Consider the following 18,777-nt stretch of genomic DNA (forward strand, 5'->3'; position numbering starts at 1 on the left):
AAAAATGGATCACCGCAAGCAAATTTATGATCATGCCCGAATGCCGTCACACTACATAAAAAAAAAAATCGTAAACCGCGATGCCAGCTCATCAAAATAGACAATGTAAAGACGAACGATCAGTCCACCAGTGGTAGAACCAGTGGTAGAGAGTTGGAAAACAGCTCTATTATTGCGGCGAACCCGTGGGATGCACGACAAGCAGCAAGATATGAGCATTTTCACGGTTCGAAAAGAACAATCCTCATGTGGCGGATGTGCGGGACAGAAGCAAACGCGCGTACGTTCTCTAGCAAGAACCGATTAAACCATCCACAATTCAGCTGCTGCCCTCGAGATCCCTTGCATGGCACGCATCAGAGTGTGAAGAGTGGTACGGTGTTTCAGAAAATTAGAAAACGATAGGAAAATCGCTCGAAATGGATTCATCTCGCGGTAACCGTGAAGAAGATCACCAACACAAATGCGTTCGTAAGGGTAAGGGAAACATATGGGGAGCTCGAAGAGATTAAGGAGATATGCCAATGGAAAATTCCCATCTTATGGAGACTCATTCACAGCTTAGCAGAGACGCTCTGTATTTGTATGTTGGTGTTAGAATCAATCCTCCTAGGAGTTCGGCTATAAATCACGAATTATTTTATTTTTCGTATAAACCGGTCTTGGTTGTTATATTTACACGTTTATCTACATTATAGGTTGCTCCTGTTTACGAGCAAAGCGATATCACAAGGCTTACTGGTTTGTATTTTTTGTATAATACTTTTTAAGTTGTTTCCTCTTGAATGTTCCTAATATGTTGTAGGTTTAACTTAACTCACTAGTCTCTTTTTAAATTACTATTATGTATTTCTATGTTTTATTTAGGATACGTAGGTGAGTTAGGTCAAATTCTTCGTTTAACCTAAATCTGTGTTTTGAAATGACTATAGTTTATGTTTCAAAGGCACCCTCTTACAGGTGAAGTTCTTTTTTATATTGTTCCATCAAATGCTGATGAAATAATTACTCAAATAAGGGTGAAACGAGTTGCCATTAGTTTTTTATGTAAGTTTTCAACAGGAGACATACATCGTTGGATGTTGTATGCCAAAGAAAGATTATGCACTGTGAGATAGGCAATTCTCAAAATATTTATTCTTTGCGAATAATCATCTGGACGAATTTTTGGACAACTGCTCTGGATGAAGCGCTGAGTGAGACTTGATCACAGTACTATTCATTGATCTCCAAACGTATCATATCATAAGCAATAGTGAAAACTTGAGACGGGAACGAAATTGTAGCAGCTCCCAAAGAATGCCGAACCAAACCACAGCCGCTTACTAATTGGTTGCGAGGGAGTTCTCCGTGTGTAAGAGAAGCAAATACGTGTGCTCGCACACGTTCGCACCAAACTGTTGTCGTTTCGTACCAGGGGAACGAAAGTATGTCTTATCGGATCTCTTCCTTTTTGATTCTCACTCACCCAAACACGCTCTTACGCGTATGCTTCGACCATTGAACGGTGTGTAAACGATTGGAATCGGGATTATTATCGTTGAGGGTGGAAGCAGCACCAAAATAAACTCTTAGCGTTTTATATGAAGTGAGGGCGAACAGTGAATTTACTGTAAAATGCACCCACTCCCCATGTCCTACGCGATTCTCTCGCACACATGGCCGCACGGTTGGCCATTATAACGATACAGCAACGATACGGGTCGGTTAGCAGTCAGCCACCACTCCGGTAGGGGTCACATTTCATTCTACTGAGATCCGCAGAATCGGGCACCACTTCCGGGCACGCACATTTGCCGCTAGTTGCCATTTGCTTTTACACCACCACGCGTAACCGCCGCCTGCATCAACATGTCGACCATTGTAAGTATTTTGCAGCCACGTCTGGATCGGGTCCAAAAGTTTTTGACGAGGTGCTGTGAAAGGGAAAATTCGCGCCATCACATCGCTCGATGTGTATGAGATCCGAGAACCCGCGCCATTGCTGCGTTTGTGATGGGATGTCGACTTTTGCTCGTTGGGCACCGTTCCAAGAAATTCGTTCCGTGGTTCGCTTTGACTGCCCAAGCCGTCGGTGATGGTCTTCCCAAGCAACTATAAAATATAGTGCAGTTGTACATATTAATAAAGCAAAACTTGCGTCTAGGCTTGGTCGGTACCCTGTTGCACCCTGTGGCAGTACCGTCCAACCCCAATCGGTGCAGTCTTTGGTGCACCGTCCTCGCTAAGGCAAGGCCGAATAGAAAGGGTTAGAAATATTATAGCACCTTGTACTAACGTTTTCCCAAGACTTTCGCACATCGCATTGTCGTTGCAGTTGCATCGTTGCGGTGTATTCTTATTCGTTGAGTTTGGCAAAACAAAAAAAAAACTAAACGCCTTTCTTAATAACGGCTTCCCAAAGGTGGTCGGTTGGTCAATTCCACATCCTTCGCAGTTGCATCCCATAACGGTTGGTCGGCAGTTACAGATCGGTCGCACAGTCTTACGGTGAAGAACACTCAGTGAACAACGGCAAGTGCAGTGCACCGAGATGGTTAGTAAAGCGTTGCGAAACCAGAGAATCGCCAGAACGCAACCAAACGCGCTCGGGCAGCTCGCGGTTGACAGCTTGACAATAGGGGCGACAGGGCAAGTTTTGCCAAGATTTTTGCAACATTCTCGACCGGTACACGGTGAATGATTGCAATCATTAGAACAAAGCAGAAAAAAATAGAGAAAAACGACACACACACACACACACCCACTTCATCACATCGTCCTTCCGTCCCTCATGAAAATCCCGGCAGCTAGGGCGGGTGTGTTGTCTGCTGCACGTAATGTTCACCCGCAGGTTAACGCGCGAGGCTCGTCGGAGGGTTGGAGTAAAACCAGACGGGGTGGAAGTAGCAAGTTGTGGCCTAAAAACTCTGCAAGTACAAGGTGTTCTCCGGTGGACCTGGAACGATGATGGTGCTGCGTACCGTCAGTGTGGTGTTGCTATTGTGCCAGTGCTACCTTCTGCCAAGTGAAGCTCAATCAGTTTTTCGACGCTCAGCGGTTCGTTTAGCAAGCAGTTTCATAAATAGGGACAATGTTGGAAAAAATACTACGAACTCTAGGTCCATTTCTTGAAAGTCAGTCATAATGAGACCTAGTTTTTTGGGTTGAGTGTTCCAAAACAACAGGAAGTGCTGCAAATGTGCATCCCGTGCGATTTTCATTTGGGACGCCAGTCATTCAAAATTAGGCCAGTGGAAATTCTGATGTAAAATTTGGCTGCCAAAAACGCTGAGTTTAGCTTATTTTTTACTTCGAATGCGTGCAGTATTGAATTTTCTACGGTGGTTTGAAAATTGTGGTTGTGAAAATGGTTGTGAAAATTTTAAAAAGAAACATTTAACTCCTTACACCGAGAGCCGCATCAGACGAGGTGTTTAATTTGGATAATGGATTTAGAGTGTTTCATCGCTCATTTAGCAGCCTTATTTTTCAAAACACAACACCAAACGCATACTGTGCAGCTGCATTATTTCACCACCATCTGGGAAGCATCAATTTGCTAGCTTTAATGGATATTTGCTACCTCACCGGTGCGCGTTGGATCTCGTCAATTCATTGACTTTACGAGCGACCTGTCATATTTGTACCGTCAGCAGAAACCAATCACTATTGCCACCCTGTCCGTCTACCCCGAATTCTGAAAATATCAGCAGCCATACCAATCGGTTTTTGGAACAACTTGTGCCCGAAAAAAAAAATCCGGCCAAGAAAGATAGACAGTAACCAATGACGGAAAACTGCCAACTGCTCGTTTGGAATACAAATGAAGACCGACCGGTGTGCGGGTACCGCGATGTACTGCGGAGGGCAATGCCGGATCAAAGGCCCCAGAACACGTCCGGCTATTTATAATACATACAGTGCTGATGTGCCCGGTAAGCGGCGGGTTTCAGTGCTCGATGTATTTGGATAAACCTATCGAGTGTCTTGAATATCCAAGTTTTCCTTTTCATGCTGGGCATGCCTGGCAACATGTTGCGAGTTTTCCATGACCAACAAGAGCACGGTGAACTTTTTGTTTTCTGACGAAGACTAACCAGCTAGAGCTTTAAGCTAGATCGATACAGGAACTGCAGCAAAAAACAGAGTTATAAAGGGGAGCCCGATTTTGACTGAAGACAATATTTGCCCAGTGGATGGAGTTTCTCAATCAAGACGCTTGAATATTTTTTACTAAAATCTTGTTTTTTTCGATTTCTTTTCTCTTTCCCAGGATGATCTGGACAAAGCTCAGCTGGAACGTAAGTATTGTCAAAGCGTTATTACGAAGCAAATCGTGTCTCCCACTCACTCCTTCCCGTTGAAAATTGCCCACGAAGGAAAACTGTTTGGAAAATTAAATCTTGCAAGTTTTGGAATATTTACCCCTTGTTAAAGATGAGTGAAAAATTATCTTCCCCCAACCAACAACAATTAACCCTTAAAGCGATCTTCGGCAGCGCTCTGGTTTTAATGAAAATTACCATTTCTTGGAAATTATTTGCATATTACAAACAGAAAAAAACCCTTGAAACAGCACCGATTTTCCAGCGTAATACTTCGAATCAACCCATGAATGTAATTACCGTTCACGGCATCATAGCCGAGCGCCTTACTTTTGCGCCATGATTCGCTGAATGATTGAACAATAATTACAACCAACACCAAAGCAAACCCCTTTCCCGCTGCGGTAATCGAAAGTTGTTTGGCAAATTCCGATTCGGTCACTTTCACGACCCGATAATACGATGATCGCAACATGTCCTCACCTTTTGTTCGGTCACTCGTTTATTTTTTTTATTTTGGCGAATGTCACTTTAATGGTCGGTTTTGTATCCACAAAGTTGTGTTTTCCGTTTGTCATATTTTTTTCTCTCTTGATACGGCTGTTGTTTATTTTTCTTTGTACCTTGTATGTTTTCTTCTTATCTCTCGTGTGTTTGTTTGAAATTTTGCTGCCGTTGCGCACATTAATTGCTATCATCGACGGTTTCCTTTCGCTCGACGGTTTGATCCATTTTGATTCGTTTTGTTCGCGTTGTGTTATGTAAAGCGCTGTAAGTGGGGTATTTTTGGGGGAGCAGGTGCAAAATTATCCTGCCAGAAGAGGAATGGATAGCGGTAGCCGGGGCGGAATCCTTTCACCAACCCGAAAACCCGCTGGTAAATCTCACGGGAGCTAAAACAAAGCATTGCATGGTCCTACGACAAAGAAATTTGGTTTTTGGAGTGGCCTCATGGTGCGTCGACATGACCTAGGACTACAGTTGTCACTAAGTCCGACCACTAACCGGACCGGACTGGGTTTGGCTTGGTTGTTATGTGTCTGTAGCGGTGGGAAACGAAGGTGAAATTAAAACTAGACAACTCAACACTGCACTACACACCCACCATTCAGAGCACGCATGTCCCCTCGGGGCGAAGGCGCGTAAGGAGGGACTGTAATCATTTCCAAAAACCACTTCAACCCGCACTGGGCTACCGTTTTGCTTTAATCGGTTGTCTTCTAAGGTGTTACGGTACCGATGGAGTCAGGCGAGAGCAAGATCCTTGAACATTTTGAGGTTGGCCAAATGCGTACGTCGATAGGGATTTACTGAGCTTCCAGCAGGAGATTATGCCAATTGTGTGGCCCCGGAGAGCGAGAGACCACCTAAAGGCTTTCACTTTCTCCGCAAGCTTAGTGAAGGAAAGGTATGATGAATTGGTCCTATTCCAAGGATGACGTCAGTTGATCATCAAACGATTACGAAGAGCCGTATGAGATGACACGAAGGTGGCTTCTTGAATCGATTAAAATTCTACACAGCTTCCCATCTTCGTCAGCAAAAACCGTCCGGCGGGTGTTGATAGATGTAATTTTAATTGCCCTTGTTTGGAGAATTACTGTCACTCCCTCACTGTGAGGACATTGCGGGAATTCTCGTTCCCTGGAGATAATTTGAAGATCAATTCTCGACGTCTAGCTGTCCACATTACCGTCAACCAAGCTCAGCGCTATCAGCTGTAACAAGAAGCTAATTAATCTTTCCCAGTAGCGCCCATCACGAACCATCCAATGTCAACGAGTGCGGCCTACCTCATCGAGCAATAATCCATTTAACGATACGAACTGTCACCCGGTAAAGCAAAGCGGTACGATTGTGTCGTTGTCGGGGGATGGAAATACGGCAAACCATTTTCTAATCTGCTTAATAGGTTTGTTTTACAAGCTTACCAGGTCGGGACCTTCGGGGCTAGTTCGTTTGAACTGGTGTGGTTCTGTCAAGGTGCGATTCTACATTTCTAGTACAAATCAATAAAATGGATTATTCACAATTTTACGATCCATTTATCGAGCGTACAGTTTAATGAGTGCTCCTGCTGGTGGGAAATTCTGTTTGTGAACTGTATAAAATGTGGCAGATCTCCTAAAAAAAGAAATGTCTCCAAGAAGGTTCGAGTTTCTCAAGGACAATACCAATCATTTTTATAGCAAAACCCCTTCTCATTTTATAAAATCTATTGCTGTATTGAAATAGATCTGCTTTACATGATCTACATCTCATCATTTTGTAAGTATTATGGAACAAAGATGGAACATAAATCGATTCGAAGCGTGAAACTTGACACGCTGCTAACGCTTTCAATCGCTTTCTGTAGCTTTACATCCACTTCGAGCGGGTTAGTGAGCCCGCTTGTCTGCTTGTCAATATCATCATTGGATGAAAAATAGGCATGGGGTGTTTAAAACCAGTTCAACAAGCTAGCAACTCGTAAAAATTGAGAGCAATCGGTTTTAGGATCGGTCGCGTTCGCACACGACGTATAAATTCGCCAATGAAGGTGCGCATAAACGTCCACCTTCGGCCATCAATAGTCCGACCGGCAGACAGTTTACGGTACGGAAAAAGCACACTGCATTTGCGGTGCATAGATTATGATCTCGTTCCCGCCTGCCATCGAAATGCACTCGAACTGGAGCAATTCGTGGTTTGCGTCATGAAGATCAAGCCCCAAATGATCCTACCACGCACCGGGGGAAGATCGTTTCGATCTTGTGGACGCAATTGCTTGTCGTATTTATAACCGATGCGTACGATGCTAATTAGGTTAACTTCATTTCGGTCGGTGGTGCATTCCATCCACCACAGTAGGGATGGAACCTACTGTTCGATGATCTTGATACAAACGAGACAGGAAACCAGCTCGGACAACGTTCTAACCCGTGAGATCAGTATTGCTGCGGTTCGGAGGCTACAGACGGGTGTCTAAAATAGCTCGTACCAGCTGGTTGGGAAAATAAATCACGCTAGGTCGCGCGGTTGAACGAAGCAAAAAAAAGCAAATCGAAAGCAAACAAAATAACGTTCTAAAAAAAAAATAAATGCTCACTAATGGGTTCGTGGATGAGTGGAATTGATGTTGGTGGTTGATTGAGTCGTTGGGGTTTTTTAACCCATCGCATGAAAACCCGTGCCATTTAATGCTGACGAATGATTTGAACGTCTTCGCCAGTCAATTAGCGGCTCATTGGTGAGCTTGTTTTTATGTGGTTCAAATGTGCCAAAATTGAAATTGACCGAGTGATGGGTGCGTCTGGGTGATTGGTAGACGACTTGTCGTAAAAAGCAATTACTCCATGCAGTAAAGGAGTTGTGAGTAAGAGAATTATAAATTTTAAGTTCTTTGCGGGTAATGGGATTTTTTTCCAGCTCGTGTATGAAGTTTTAAAATTAATTTTACAACAAACAATACAGAACGCACTAAAAAATCGCGTCATTTTGCTGCTTTTGGATGGAATTTCATTTCGCCATCCGCAAACATACAAGGTGTATATCACCAGCGTGACAGACAGTGGCCGGAGTGTTTGGCAACCAATCGTGATAACCGTGAACTTGAATTATGAGCCTTCGCAGCAAAATAAACCCAACTCTGTCCACCCAACAATTCGTGCAGGAACACAATCACTACCAAATATAAAGCACAACACAACACTGAAGCCATGTCCTCCCCCCCAAAAAAACACCCTTATTTTCCGTTTCGCACGATAATCTGATAAGCTCCAAAAACGCACCACGCAACTGCATCGTGGATGCATCCACGCAGAGATCCAACTTTCAGATACGTGCTACGTTGCCAAGACCGCTCCCCAATAGCTTCTGCTGCAAATGTCAATGAAGCTGTACGTTTCAGGGGTTGGATTTATGAGGTTCGCCTTTGCCTGGGAGTTGGGATTGGGTTGTGCCTCTTTCGCGTGGTCGTTAAGCGGTCGCGCAGTCTACGCTGCATGATAATGAATGAAACGTGCTTCCGCGGATGACACAGCTGGAAGGTGCATCAATGGGTGATTAAAACGCAACAAGTACAGGAAAAAAGGTTGTTGAATTAATTCACTCATTGAAATCGTACTGCACTGGTAATTATTTTTGGAAGTTGTAATAATAGTAGAAAGAATCATTAAAAGCAGTGAGATTATAGAATATTTATTTTAATCCGCGAGAAAACAATTTCTTATATCTTTCATCAATTTTTTAAATTGCGAGCAGCTTAAATGTGTTATCAAAATATGCTCCTCAAACGCTGTATTATCCTCTTTAGGAAAAATTTCAACACAAAATTCCGCTTATCATACCGCACTTATTGCTTCCATTCCACATAATGCGTCCCCAGGGTGTTGTTACGTTTTCATCTTTTCCAACAACGAAAAATAAACGAAAGGACGCCACCGAAAGCACGTAATAGAAAATTTCATTTAAATTCGCGTGCATGTTAGCACCCGCACATGCAAACTCGGGCCGGACTACATAAAATCCCTTTCCAACCCCCAACCTGACCAAACCGTACCATGGTCATTTTGTATGCGAAAATTTAACTTCCGTTTTTATGCATCCGTCAAAGCATTAATGACTCCCATCAGGGTTCTCCATCGAAAAAAAAAAAGAAATAGTAAAATGGTAGCACAACCGAACTGCCCAAGATGCGCTGGGTGCATGTTTGGATGGTGATGAGAAAATAAATTTCACAATTCCGGCACTGCTTCCCTCGAAACGTGCAGCTGTAATGTGTTGCATAGGTGGATGGTATTGAGCGTACTGCCATTTGTGTACTGACTGCTACCGTGCCAGAGGATGACGAGACTAGTTTTACGATCGTGTGTACCATCCCTCTAGCTGATGTTCATTCATTAATAAACACACACCGTACCGTGCACACCGAAACGAACTGTGAAATGATCGGTGCAGCACAGTGCGCGGAATAGACGAGCTAAAAAAGAAAAAAAAAACATTTGCCAAGGAAAAACACCCCATCGTCAACGGGGTGGAATGAGCGAGAAAGCTAAATTCAACACATGCGCCAAGCAGTCAGTCACACCGCTATTCAAAATGCAGTAGACGAGATGTACGGGGTTTTTGGGAAGCGATGGGAAACGGCTACAATGTGCAGCGAATTCAAGCGTTGATGATGCACTAAAAATATACGTTGCCACGGAGATGAAACTCATCTTCTCACCCGGTCTGTTACTCACTACTAACGCACTCACTAAGAAGGATTATGAGAATGAAAATTGTGAATGAGAGACACGCTGTGTTTTGAACGATTCGTCTAGTTTTTACAACCTTTAATCAAACGTCTACCTCACTCACTTCCAGTGCTCCGCAATGCCTTCAACGCATTCGATCAGGAGAAGAAGGGATGCATTGGCACGCAGATGGTCGGTACGATCCTGAGCATGTTGGGCCACCAGCTCGACGATAAGATGCTGAAGGAAATTATCGACGAAGTCGATGCCGACGGCTCCGGTGAGCTGGAGTTCGAGGAGTTCGTTACCCTGGCCGCCCGGTTCATGGTTGAGGAGGATGCCGAAGCCATGCAGCAGGAGCTGAAGGAAGCCTTCCGTCTGTACGACAAGGAGGGTAACGGCTACATCACCACCCAGGTGCTGCGCGAGATCCTCAAGGAGCTGGACGACAACCTGACCAACGAGGATCTGGACATGATGATTGAGGAAATCGATTCTGACGGTTCCGGCACCGTGGACTTCGATGGTAAGTTGCGCCAGAGTACCTAGTCATGTATGCCATCTTTAATTACGTTTGCATTTCTTCTTCCCACAACAGAATTCATGGAAGTCATGACTGGTGGTGATGATTAAGTGCTACACACATCCCGGACTTTAAGCAACCAAAATCTCAAAAGCGTAAAAAAAACTCCTACAAACCCCATTTCTTCGTTAAGTTTCTTCTTCGTCAGTGTCACCGGGGTGCCTAAACGGACCACTGTTTATCGGGCCCACACTCCTCTACGTGTGATGGCTCTTTGAAGCTGGGCTCGCTGCTCTACCATCAGTTCATCTGCCACCATGTTGCGATCTGTAAGCTCTGAAAGACGCAAGAACCGGCGAAGGAACGGAGGGCTATTGCAAGGAAACGCGCCACAACCCGTCGCTGCTGCTTATCGTTGCTACTAATGGTTGTTCAAAGTGTTACATTCTATCCGTTCCGTATATTCCGTGGTTGCTAATCGGGACGGCTGCTTTTCCTTTGCCCTTCCGCATTTCCCTATGCCGGTTCTTGTACGGTGGTGAGCTTAGATGTATTACTAAACACCGACACCATGCTAGAGGCATGGTTTGGATGTTGCTGTTGATCTTATATTGTAAGCGAGAGCGCTAAATAAACAACAATTGTGGAAACCCCCTTGTAAGGGTAAACCGCAGATAAACCAACCGATTTGGAAAAGTAGCGTTTTACTTTGATGACGTCTAAAAGGAGGTTTCGTGATGGGAGTTTGATGTTTTGGATTACTATTAAAGAGTGCTGATAGCAGAAAGCGCATTGAGTTTGTAAATTTTTCGAGAGTTTAAACAAGACAAGAGAAGTGCTGTTCAATAAAGTCCAAAGTCTTTATAATATGTTTTCTGCACCTACTTTCGGTCTATACGTGAGCAGATAATAAATAAATTATTAAATTTGCTATTAAATATTCCAACGGGTATTTTAATTATCAACTTCTGTTATGCAATTTGCATACTTTCAGGCTTCCCATTCGGAATAATATTATCTGTGGATCTGTATTGAAATTTCGTCTCGAATTAGAAATGAATTCAAAAATAATCAACCTGTATACATGTGGAACTGATCTAAATCCCTTCCTGTTAAATGTCTCGATTCTAAACCTGATAAGAACTTATGTGAATAGGAACATATATCAGCAACTGCAGAAAATTAAATTCAATAAAATTGAACCTTAAAAAAAGGCATTACATTAGGAGCACTATCCTAATTAAAATAGTATAATTGTACATAAGTTGGTGCTTGGGAAAAACCAAGTGTGCATTGATAATTTTCTTTTTTTTTCATTTTTCTAATTTAAACTGAATTCTAACTATGTGTGTGTGAGTGTCAGTTGAGCCAAATGATTAAAACATTCTTCCCTACAATGTTTATCATGCTGATCTTTATAGCCCGAAACTGATGGGTAACATACTTACACGAGTTTATAAATAATTCATGCATCTTAATTAATGTTGTTTGGCGGCCGTAAGGCCATATTCATAACGTGAGCAAACAGTAGCATTAATCAGTTCGGTCTAGAGAGAAAACTAGATTGTACCATTTCGTGTGCACTCGATGACCTTTCGAGTTATTTCGCACATTACTCACAGTCCGCTCAACTGCATGCCAAGCTGAGTGAACATTTCCACTGTTCCACGCAAACGATGTCACATGCATGTGCACGGTGCATTTCAACCAAACTAACGGCGAGGAAGTTGAAAAATGCTACAAGGATGTTTTTCTAAGTATATAACTTTTCGTAATGGAGCGTTTTCTTCAGTTTCGCTGCAGAACCGAGAACAGTTTGGGGCCACTTTAAAACTAAGTAGCACAAGTTGAATTTCTGTCAGGAAGCTAGAAATCTTCGCCACACGGCATGCGACCTCGACGGATTTAGGTCAATTGGGACAGAGTCACGAGGGCTCGGCAAGATATAGCAGACTTGCAGGAAAGAAGTTTCTCTTCTCCACTCGGCACACTGCCCGAGGCATGATTGCAAACAAGCTTTCGTTTGCTTCATTGGTGATCGCTTTAAAACATTCTACTGGAAACACATTCTATCTAAATAATGCTTGTCGAGGCGGATGCGTTCGTAGTGTGCTGCGTGAAGCAACGCTCCAGGATACGAACACACGCAAAACGGAAACCTGGCATCGGCCTTTTCCATGGACGTAAATTCGTTTCCCCGCTACACGCCACAAGAAGACAGCGCAAGCGAATGTTTTAAAATAATAAAGTTCATTATCATTCGGGGCCATGTTTTGGGCAATGTGTTCCTTTTGTGTGCTTTTATTATGCGTTCCGTCGAGCTCCGAGAAAGAACTACATTTTGCACCTAGCACCGCCATACGCAACGCGAACGCGAGGAATATTTATTTTTCACCATTTCTTTAAAAAATGTGATCACATTAGTGGCGTGCAGTATACGGGAAAAATGTATTTTCTCCTTACCAAACAAACACGGTGCACAACATAAGGGAAGCATCAGGTTGCGAGCAGGAAATACCGTGCCAAGCAGAGCAAACGAAACACACTGGATGTGTTGAATGGTAGAAGTTTTCTTCACTATCGGTTCTTCCAGTTGTTGGTTTGGGTTTGGAAAATAGCGCCAGGAGCGTCATACGAGTAGAAAAACATTGTTGTCGACTGACTGGAGAAAATGTGGAAAGTACAACATGCTTCCATACTTTAACAGTGTGGCTTTGTCCACCAGTTTATACGAATTATTTATATTTCTTTATTTTGCATATTTTGTATGTCTGCTATTTATAAACAAATTGAATTGATTACTTTAATTATGAAAACTATCGAAGACCGTTATGAAAATCGGACACCATGTACCTCCACAGCTCCATAGAATAACTTCTCTGCCCTGCTAATCTGCTTGAACATTCGTACTAAAAGTGACTTCGTCGAACCATTCAAACAATGATTAATTTCAGTGTAAAAACTTATACAATGATTCTCGACTGTCCTGTCGATTCGTTCACGAGCGAAAAAGTCTCTCTCGCTTTGCTCCATTTTCTCGTAGCAACGAGAAGTAGGCATGAAGTTCGTGTAGCCACCGATAAGCCTTTTTGCCGGAACATGACAGCGTGCAGGATGGAGCCACTTCCTTTATTCTTCCGACGGTAGACGAAGTATGGATGTGTTTGGTTTAATCTCTGTTTTAACAACTTTTTTCCATCGCCATTGTTCCTGAACGGCTCTTGAAGCTGTTGGGTATTGGTTTACTGCTAGGTGACCGTTCTGTTCTTTTTACTTAAAATGAATATTAAATGCGTTCAAGTACTTTGTGTGCAAAAAGGGGTTTCTTTGTTCAGTACGCACTTATCAAAGGTTTACTTTGAACTTCTGTTCATAATTTATTGAGCTATTGATGTCGGTATTAAAAATTCTCAAAGATGCTATAACCATTATTAAGTTGTAGCTATATCCTTCCCTGCAAAATGTACCACAGATGGCTCAAGCTTCTGGTTTGCTACTCCCCTTTTGAAACATTGATGAACCCGAGGGCTTCATGCTATTAGTAACCCAATCACAGTACGAACAGGCTGAAACTTTGCGGATCGATTTGATTTATCGTGCAACGTTCAGCTGCGATAACTCTCCACGTGAGCCGAAGGAACGGGAATTAGGAGCTTACAGCATTGGGTTCGATCCAGCCATGGTAGGATTACTGTGGTGAAGAATATCGCGTTAAAAGATAGCGTCCGTCTGAGATGGTATTACGGTCGAATGGATGGATTTCCGCGCTCACTTGCTAAGCCGATTGGAATTATGCTAAGAAAGGATGGTAATTTAAGAATTATGATACCATAGCATTAGTTTAATGGTGCTTCAGAGAAGAATGTGAGTTTTTGCTCGAAATATAGTTAACATTAGCAAGGGTTTGTTAAAAGGTTCTTGGAAATAATTTTGGAATAAAACATATCGATTGTTGAATGTGTATATATGCGACGTTCGCTTTTCCTACTGGCACCTATTAAAGTAACCCTTATTTATTTTCGTTCGCTTCCCGAGGTCAACTCTATCGCACCATCGGCACAACCTCAAATATGGTTTGCGACACATATGGTTGATTTTTATTTTCTGCTTTTCGACGAAAAATATCTCAGCTATTTGCAGGGCGATTTTACGAGCAGACCGTATCGGACCTGGGGTCAGGTGGACGCGATGGGGCAAATAAGATAGCCAGCTTTACGAACGTAATGATCACGAGGGCCAAAATCATTTGCCGATAACCCCTCCAATCGTACCAGCTGGCTGACACGCTCATCAGCCCGACCGGTGACCGGGAAAGGAATGTGAAAATTCTATTTATTATATTTAATTTTAATGATTAATGCTGCAGAGCGGAGAGGGGATTCCTGCCCCGAATAGGTGATCGGGATGGGTCATAGCGGTCGTCGTCTTGAAAACACATTGGGCGGATCCACAGGCATTAAAATATTGAATTTATTTTTTTATAAAATACGAAAAAAAACCTTAAGGTTAATGAAAGTAAACCGATGTGAATAATTTAAAAATAAATTTTAAAACAACTTTGAATTGTTGGAATAAACAATAAAAACTATTGTTGTTACAGCAAGGTAACTAAATTCATAACAAAATTTGAAAAAAATAATCATAGAACATAGAACAAACAATTTGGTTCGACGATTTCCATCAAATAATTTAATAAAAAAAAATAATTTTAATATTTGAGTTATTGAAGAAGGAAACTCAAAAGTATGACCAACTGGCCAATGAACCGTGACACAAAGTTATCGACCAACTTGGCACCCGAATGCGTCACCAATAAAAAAAATCCAACCAAAGCCCGCCTCCGGTAAGACTCAGAACGAGCGCCAACCCATCGTTACGCCATCCACGTGAGGTGACAACGTTGCCCTGCAAGACATTCCTTCATTCGCTAAATTGAATCCATCGCCGTCGTCGTCGTCGTCGTCGGGCATGTTCTTTGCGCTGAGCTGCACGCGTTCATCCCATCATCCGGGATTCGAACGGGTGTTGATTGCATCGTGCAGTCCGTCGATCGCCAGGTGTGAGCTGTGGTAGAAGCTTTTAACCCATCCCCGTGCGCATAAAGGGGTGTTGGCTGAATGGCTTTTTTTCACCCTCTCTCGGTGGGAGTGCAAAATTGTGTCAAACATTTTGGTGCACTAATTACACTAAAGCGTTGTGGTTGTGGTTTTAAGTAAAACGATAGGAAACTCTTCAAACGTGATCGAGCGCGTGCGGTTTTTCTTCCTCGGTGTGTCTGCTTTGTTGGTCGGCAACTAATCGTGCGAATCGTGCTAGCGTATATTAACATCCGCCACTTTCACCACGGTGGCAGCGAATTGCGCGTTTCGGTGCGTGAGGTCGTTGATTGTGCGTGAGTTCGACCTTGCGAAGAAGGAAAAAAAACGCAGCGGATTCGCGTACGGCGTACGGCGAAAGGCGCAAGGGTGCGCAGGATGGTGTGCACAATGCCAACCGCTTGGATGGTGATCTTTCATCGGTTCTAGTCGATTGCAATACATCGCACGTCGCTTGCAGTCTGGTGAGAAAACTGAACGCACCGCGCTGACAAGTGAAAGTGTTCCCATCCGGTACCACACGCATCAGCGACTGCATTCGATTTGTAATCGATCGTACCGTACTGCGTTTTTTGTTTCTGGCGATCTCGCTTTAAGATGCACCGGTGAGGACACACTGGGAACCAGTTCGCATCAATCGCACCATCGTGATTCGTGAGGGATTATTTTTTTATTCACTCGAAGCATAGACGATTCCGGCGTTCGCTTAAATCTGTACGCGCTACATTTAATTCGTTGATTTGTGCTTCATTTACCTTCGCGTGCTCCTGTGCGACGGGTGTTGTTTTTTTTGGCGTTGTTTAGTCATCGAGTTTTCCAGCCACCCACAAAAAGCCCCAAACAATAATGTCGGACACAATGTCGGATGCGGGCGAAAGTACGGGATCGGGCGCAGGAAAGGTAAGTGGTGCCAATTGTAAATGGTGATTTACTAGTCTGGCAACGCGGTTGTGTGGAGAAGGAGATGGGGGAGGTTTTCCTCAGTTTTCCTACCCACATTACCAACGCTGCTGCGAGTGCAATTTCACGTTCGATTCGCGAATTTTCCGCACTCCAGACGGTTGAACCTTCGCTTGCGCCATTTCAATTGCCCGTTTTCTTCATCACTTTCTTTGTCTTTCTCTTCTCTTCTCTTCTCTCTTTCGGTGCGGCTTAATTATTTAATGGCGATTGTTTGGGGTGCCTAATTTTCACACTTCCCATTCGTTGACGACCGGCCGGGTCCTCTGTGTGTGTGGCGGACATTATCGTGCGGTGAATTTGGTGCTTTAATTTGATATGATACACTCTCACCCGGTACGCAGCAGGAGTTGAGCAAAGACCAGTTGAAAGGTAAGGGGGGACATACCGAGGGGGGTGCTGTGGGACGGCAGTGAAGTACGAAGGAAAACCAACAAAATTAAATCCAATGCTCTTGTACACCCGAATTCGAAAGCGGAGTTGGAGCTGTTTTTTTTGGTTGCGAATCAATGTATTTCGGTTCGATTTCAATCTATTTTTGTGAAGTTGTGCAAATAAATCGCAACATCTAATAATCGAACCTATACGGTACGGTGTGCGGGATTTGTGTATCTACCGCTTTTGCTTTGTCTTCTCATTCTCCCTAGTGTTGCGTGATGCGTTTAATGCATTTGATAAGGAGAAAACGGGCAGCATCTCCACGGACGTGGTCGGTACAATTCTGGAGCTGCTCGGTCACAAGCTGTCGGAGGAAGAGTTGGAAGAGGTGATCGAAGAGTACGACGAAGATGAGTCCGGTCAGCTAGAGTTCGATGAGTTTGTGGCGCTTGCCTCGAACTATGTCGAGCCGGAGGAGGATTACGATGCATTGCGGAAGGAGCTGCGCGAGGTGTTCATGATGTACGACAAGGATGGTGAGTTGGTTGAAAATTACGATAATCCCAGGAAATGTTTTTCTATGAAAGTTAGGCCAGCGAGAAAAAGTGTGATTCGAAATTTTATGCAACAACTCTTGACGGGGAAAAGCAAGAGTTGAGTGTTTTTTATTTTATTCTATCGAATGATTCTGTCCATCCAAATTGCTTCGGTGTTGTACGTAACGAGCTGCACAGAATGCAGTTCGTGCGAAACCAGCACTGCTCGATGACGGTGTCTGACGAAGGATTGCAATCCATGTCAGGTTATTTTTAGCACTGCCACATAAAAAAAAACCCCAATAGATTGGGTGGTGTTCTCGGTATTGAGAAACTGTTGGTTGTGGTTCGATAGTGCACCTAAGGTAGGTGCAAAACGAACAAAAAATATTATGGCGCTTGTACCTATCGTTTTCAATTTTAATACGAATTGCATTTTGAAAGTGAAACGAAGCAAGAATAAATGGAAAATAGAACACATAAACAGGACACTAATCAGATTGGTCTGTCATGTTTTGTGCCAAGCGTGCGACAGCGGAATAAATTGATAATAAATTGGATTGGATATACTACAGGCTGTATGAACAGACTACAGGTTGTAGTAGCATATAACACCGTCAACATTTTATTCCATCTCCATGTCACCAATTTTATAAAATAAGTTAATTTTAATGACGTTCATTTGTGTGAAATTATAGCCAAAGGATACCTTCCTGTTGAAGAATTCAAAGCAATCCTCCGGGAACTGGATGGGGCTGTGCCAGAGGAGGAGTTGGACGACATCGTGGACGAAATTGATGCCGATGGATCAGGCACGGTGGACTTTGAGGGTAATTTCATCCATGCTCAACGACCTGTAGCTTTTATCCTTAAATTTAATTTCTTAATTTATTTTTGCATCCATCCGCGAACGTCAAATGCAACCATTCATTCCTAAAAACAGAGTTTATGGAAGTTATGACAGGTAAGGACGCAAAAGTACAAAAGAAATACTCCACCAATGTGGTACTAGTTGCACTTGTGTCGAGCTCTCTGCGCTGTGCATGTTACTAATGACCGAGTGCAACTTGGAAGAAGTGAGCAAAACCTACGTTGCAATTGCAACCTCCCTGTTCCATAACCACCCACAGAACTAACTCGTTCACTTCCACGAACCATACCACTTTCTTGCGGGCTTACTGCGAGTTTCGCATAATTAACTTCCTCCTTTGTGTTGTGTTTTTCTCTGCTAAATGTGATCCTTCTTAGCACATACTTTCCTCCAAGTTTGTGAGAGTGTGTGAGTGTGTGTGTGTTTAGTGTCTGTTGCGGATACGCTTACTTGGAAATATATGCGCTAATTTGCTTTTATCCTGACCCTTGGTTCTTATCCCGTGCTTTAGCTGACTACTACGCGTAAACACTAGCCGTAGCTTGCATATGGGATCCACGTGGCTGCACTAAGCTTACACGGTACTGATGACGCACACCCTAGCCACGTGCCGGCAGCATGAGGAAGATTCTGCACCGCTTGAGTACTTTTCCAAACAATCATCCACCAGTTTAGAGCAGATGCAGATGTGCATTGTGGAGACCCGCACGCTTGATGATGCTTTGCCAGATAGAAGCAACAGCACCAGTACGCAGCTGGTAGAACCAAAAAGACTAGATAATTAGAAACACAAACTATGAAAAAGAGAGAGAGAGAGAAATAGACTTTGGAGTGGTCTCGCTTTTCCCGGTGCCACGCATCTGTGAATCATCATTCGGCACCGGATAGAC

The 18,777-nt window shown here is 43.4% G+C and overlaps 2 protein-coding genes across 5 annotated transcripts; both read left to right on the top strand.

Annotated features, from left to right (window-relative positions):
- Positions 1-1,760: 1,760 nt before the first annotated feature.
- LOC128305630 (troponin C) lies at positions 1,761-10,751 on the top strand. 4 transcript variants are annotated; one of them, XM_053043180.1, is made up of 4 exons: positions 1,761-1,863; positions 4,256-4,283; positions 9,654-10,049; positions 10,122-10,751. In XM_053043180.1, exons 1-4 carry the CDS (start codon positions 1,852-1,854, stop codon positions 10,154-10,156), a joined length of 471 nt encoding a protein of 156 aa, XP_052899140.1. In that variant the 5' UTR covers positions 1,761-1,851; the 3' UTR covers positions 10,157-10,751. The 4 variants fall into 4 exon arrangements, with proteins under 4 accessions (XP_052899140.1, XP_052899142.1, XP_052899141.1 ...); XM_053043182.1 differs by lacking the exon at positions 1,761-1,863 and adding an exon at positions 2,164-2,248; XM_053043181.1 differs by lacking the exon at positions 1,761-1,863 and adding an exon at positions 2,401-2,536.
- Positions 10,752-15,917: 5,166 nt separating this feature from the next.
- LOC128303062 (troponin C, isoallergen Bla g 6.0101-like) lies at positions 15,918-18,069 on the top strand. The gene is made up of 5 exons (XM_053039916.1): positions 15,918-16,042; positions 16,450-16,474; positions 16,750-17,016; positions 17,715-17,846; positions 17,960-18,069. Exons 1-5 carry the CDS (start codon positions 15,989-15,991, stop codon positions 18,067-18,069), a joined length of 588 nt encoding a protein of 195 aa, XP_052895876.1. The 5' UTR covers positions 15,918-15,988.
- The last annotated feature ends 708 nt before the right edge of the window (positions 18,070-18,777 follow it).

The sequence above is a fragment of the Anopheles moucheti genome, chromosome 3 (genome assembly GCF_943734755.1).
Source record: "Anopheles moucheti chromosome 3, idAnoMoucSN_F20_07, whole genome shotgun sequence".
In the NCBI taxonomy this organism is placed as follows: domain Eukaryota; kingdom Metazoa; phylum Arthropoda; class Insecta; order Diptera; family Culicidae; genus Anopheles; species Anopheles moucheti.

Bases quoted from the DNA above. Each gene is read 5' to 3' on its own strand.
- LOC128305630 (XM_053043179.1), top strand. From the start codon at position 2,947: ATGATGGTGCTGCGTACCGTCAGTGTGGTGTTGCTATTGTGCCAGTGC. The intron at 4,284-9,653 runs GTAAGTATTGTC...ACTCACTTCCAG, and splicing joins GGACAAAGCTCAGCTGGAAC to TGCTCCGCAATGCCTTCAAC. The intron at 10,050-10,121 runs GTAAGTTGCGCC...TTCCCACAACAG, and splicing joins CGGCACCGTGGACTTCGATG to AATTCATGGAAGTCATGACT.
- LOC128303062 (XM_053039916.1), top strand. From the start codon at position 15,989: ATGTCGGACACAATGTCGGATGCGGGCGAAAGTACGGGATCGGGCGCA. The intron at 16,043-16,449 runs GTAAGTGGTGCC...GGTACGCAGCAG, and splicing joins CGGGATCGGGCGCAGGAAAG to GAGTTGAGCAAAGACCAGTT. The intron at 16,475-16,749 runs GTAAGGGGGGAC...CATTCTCCCTAG, and splicing joins GAGCAAAGACCAGTTGAAAG to TGTTGCGTGATGCGTTTAAT.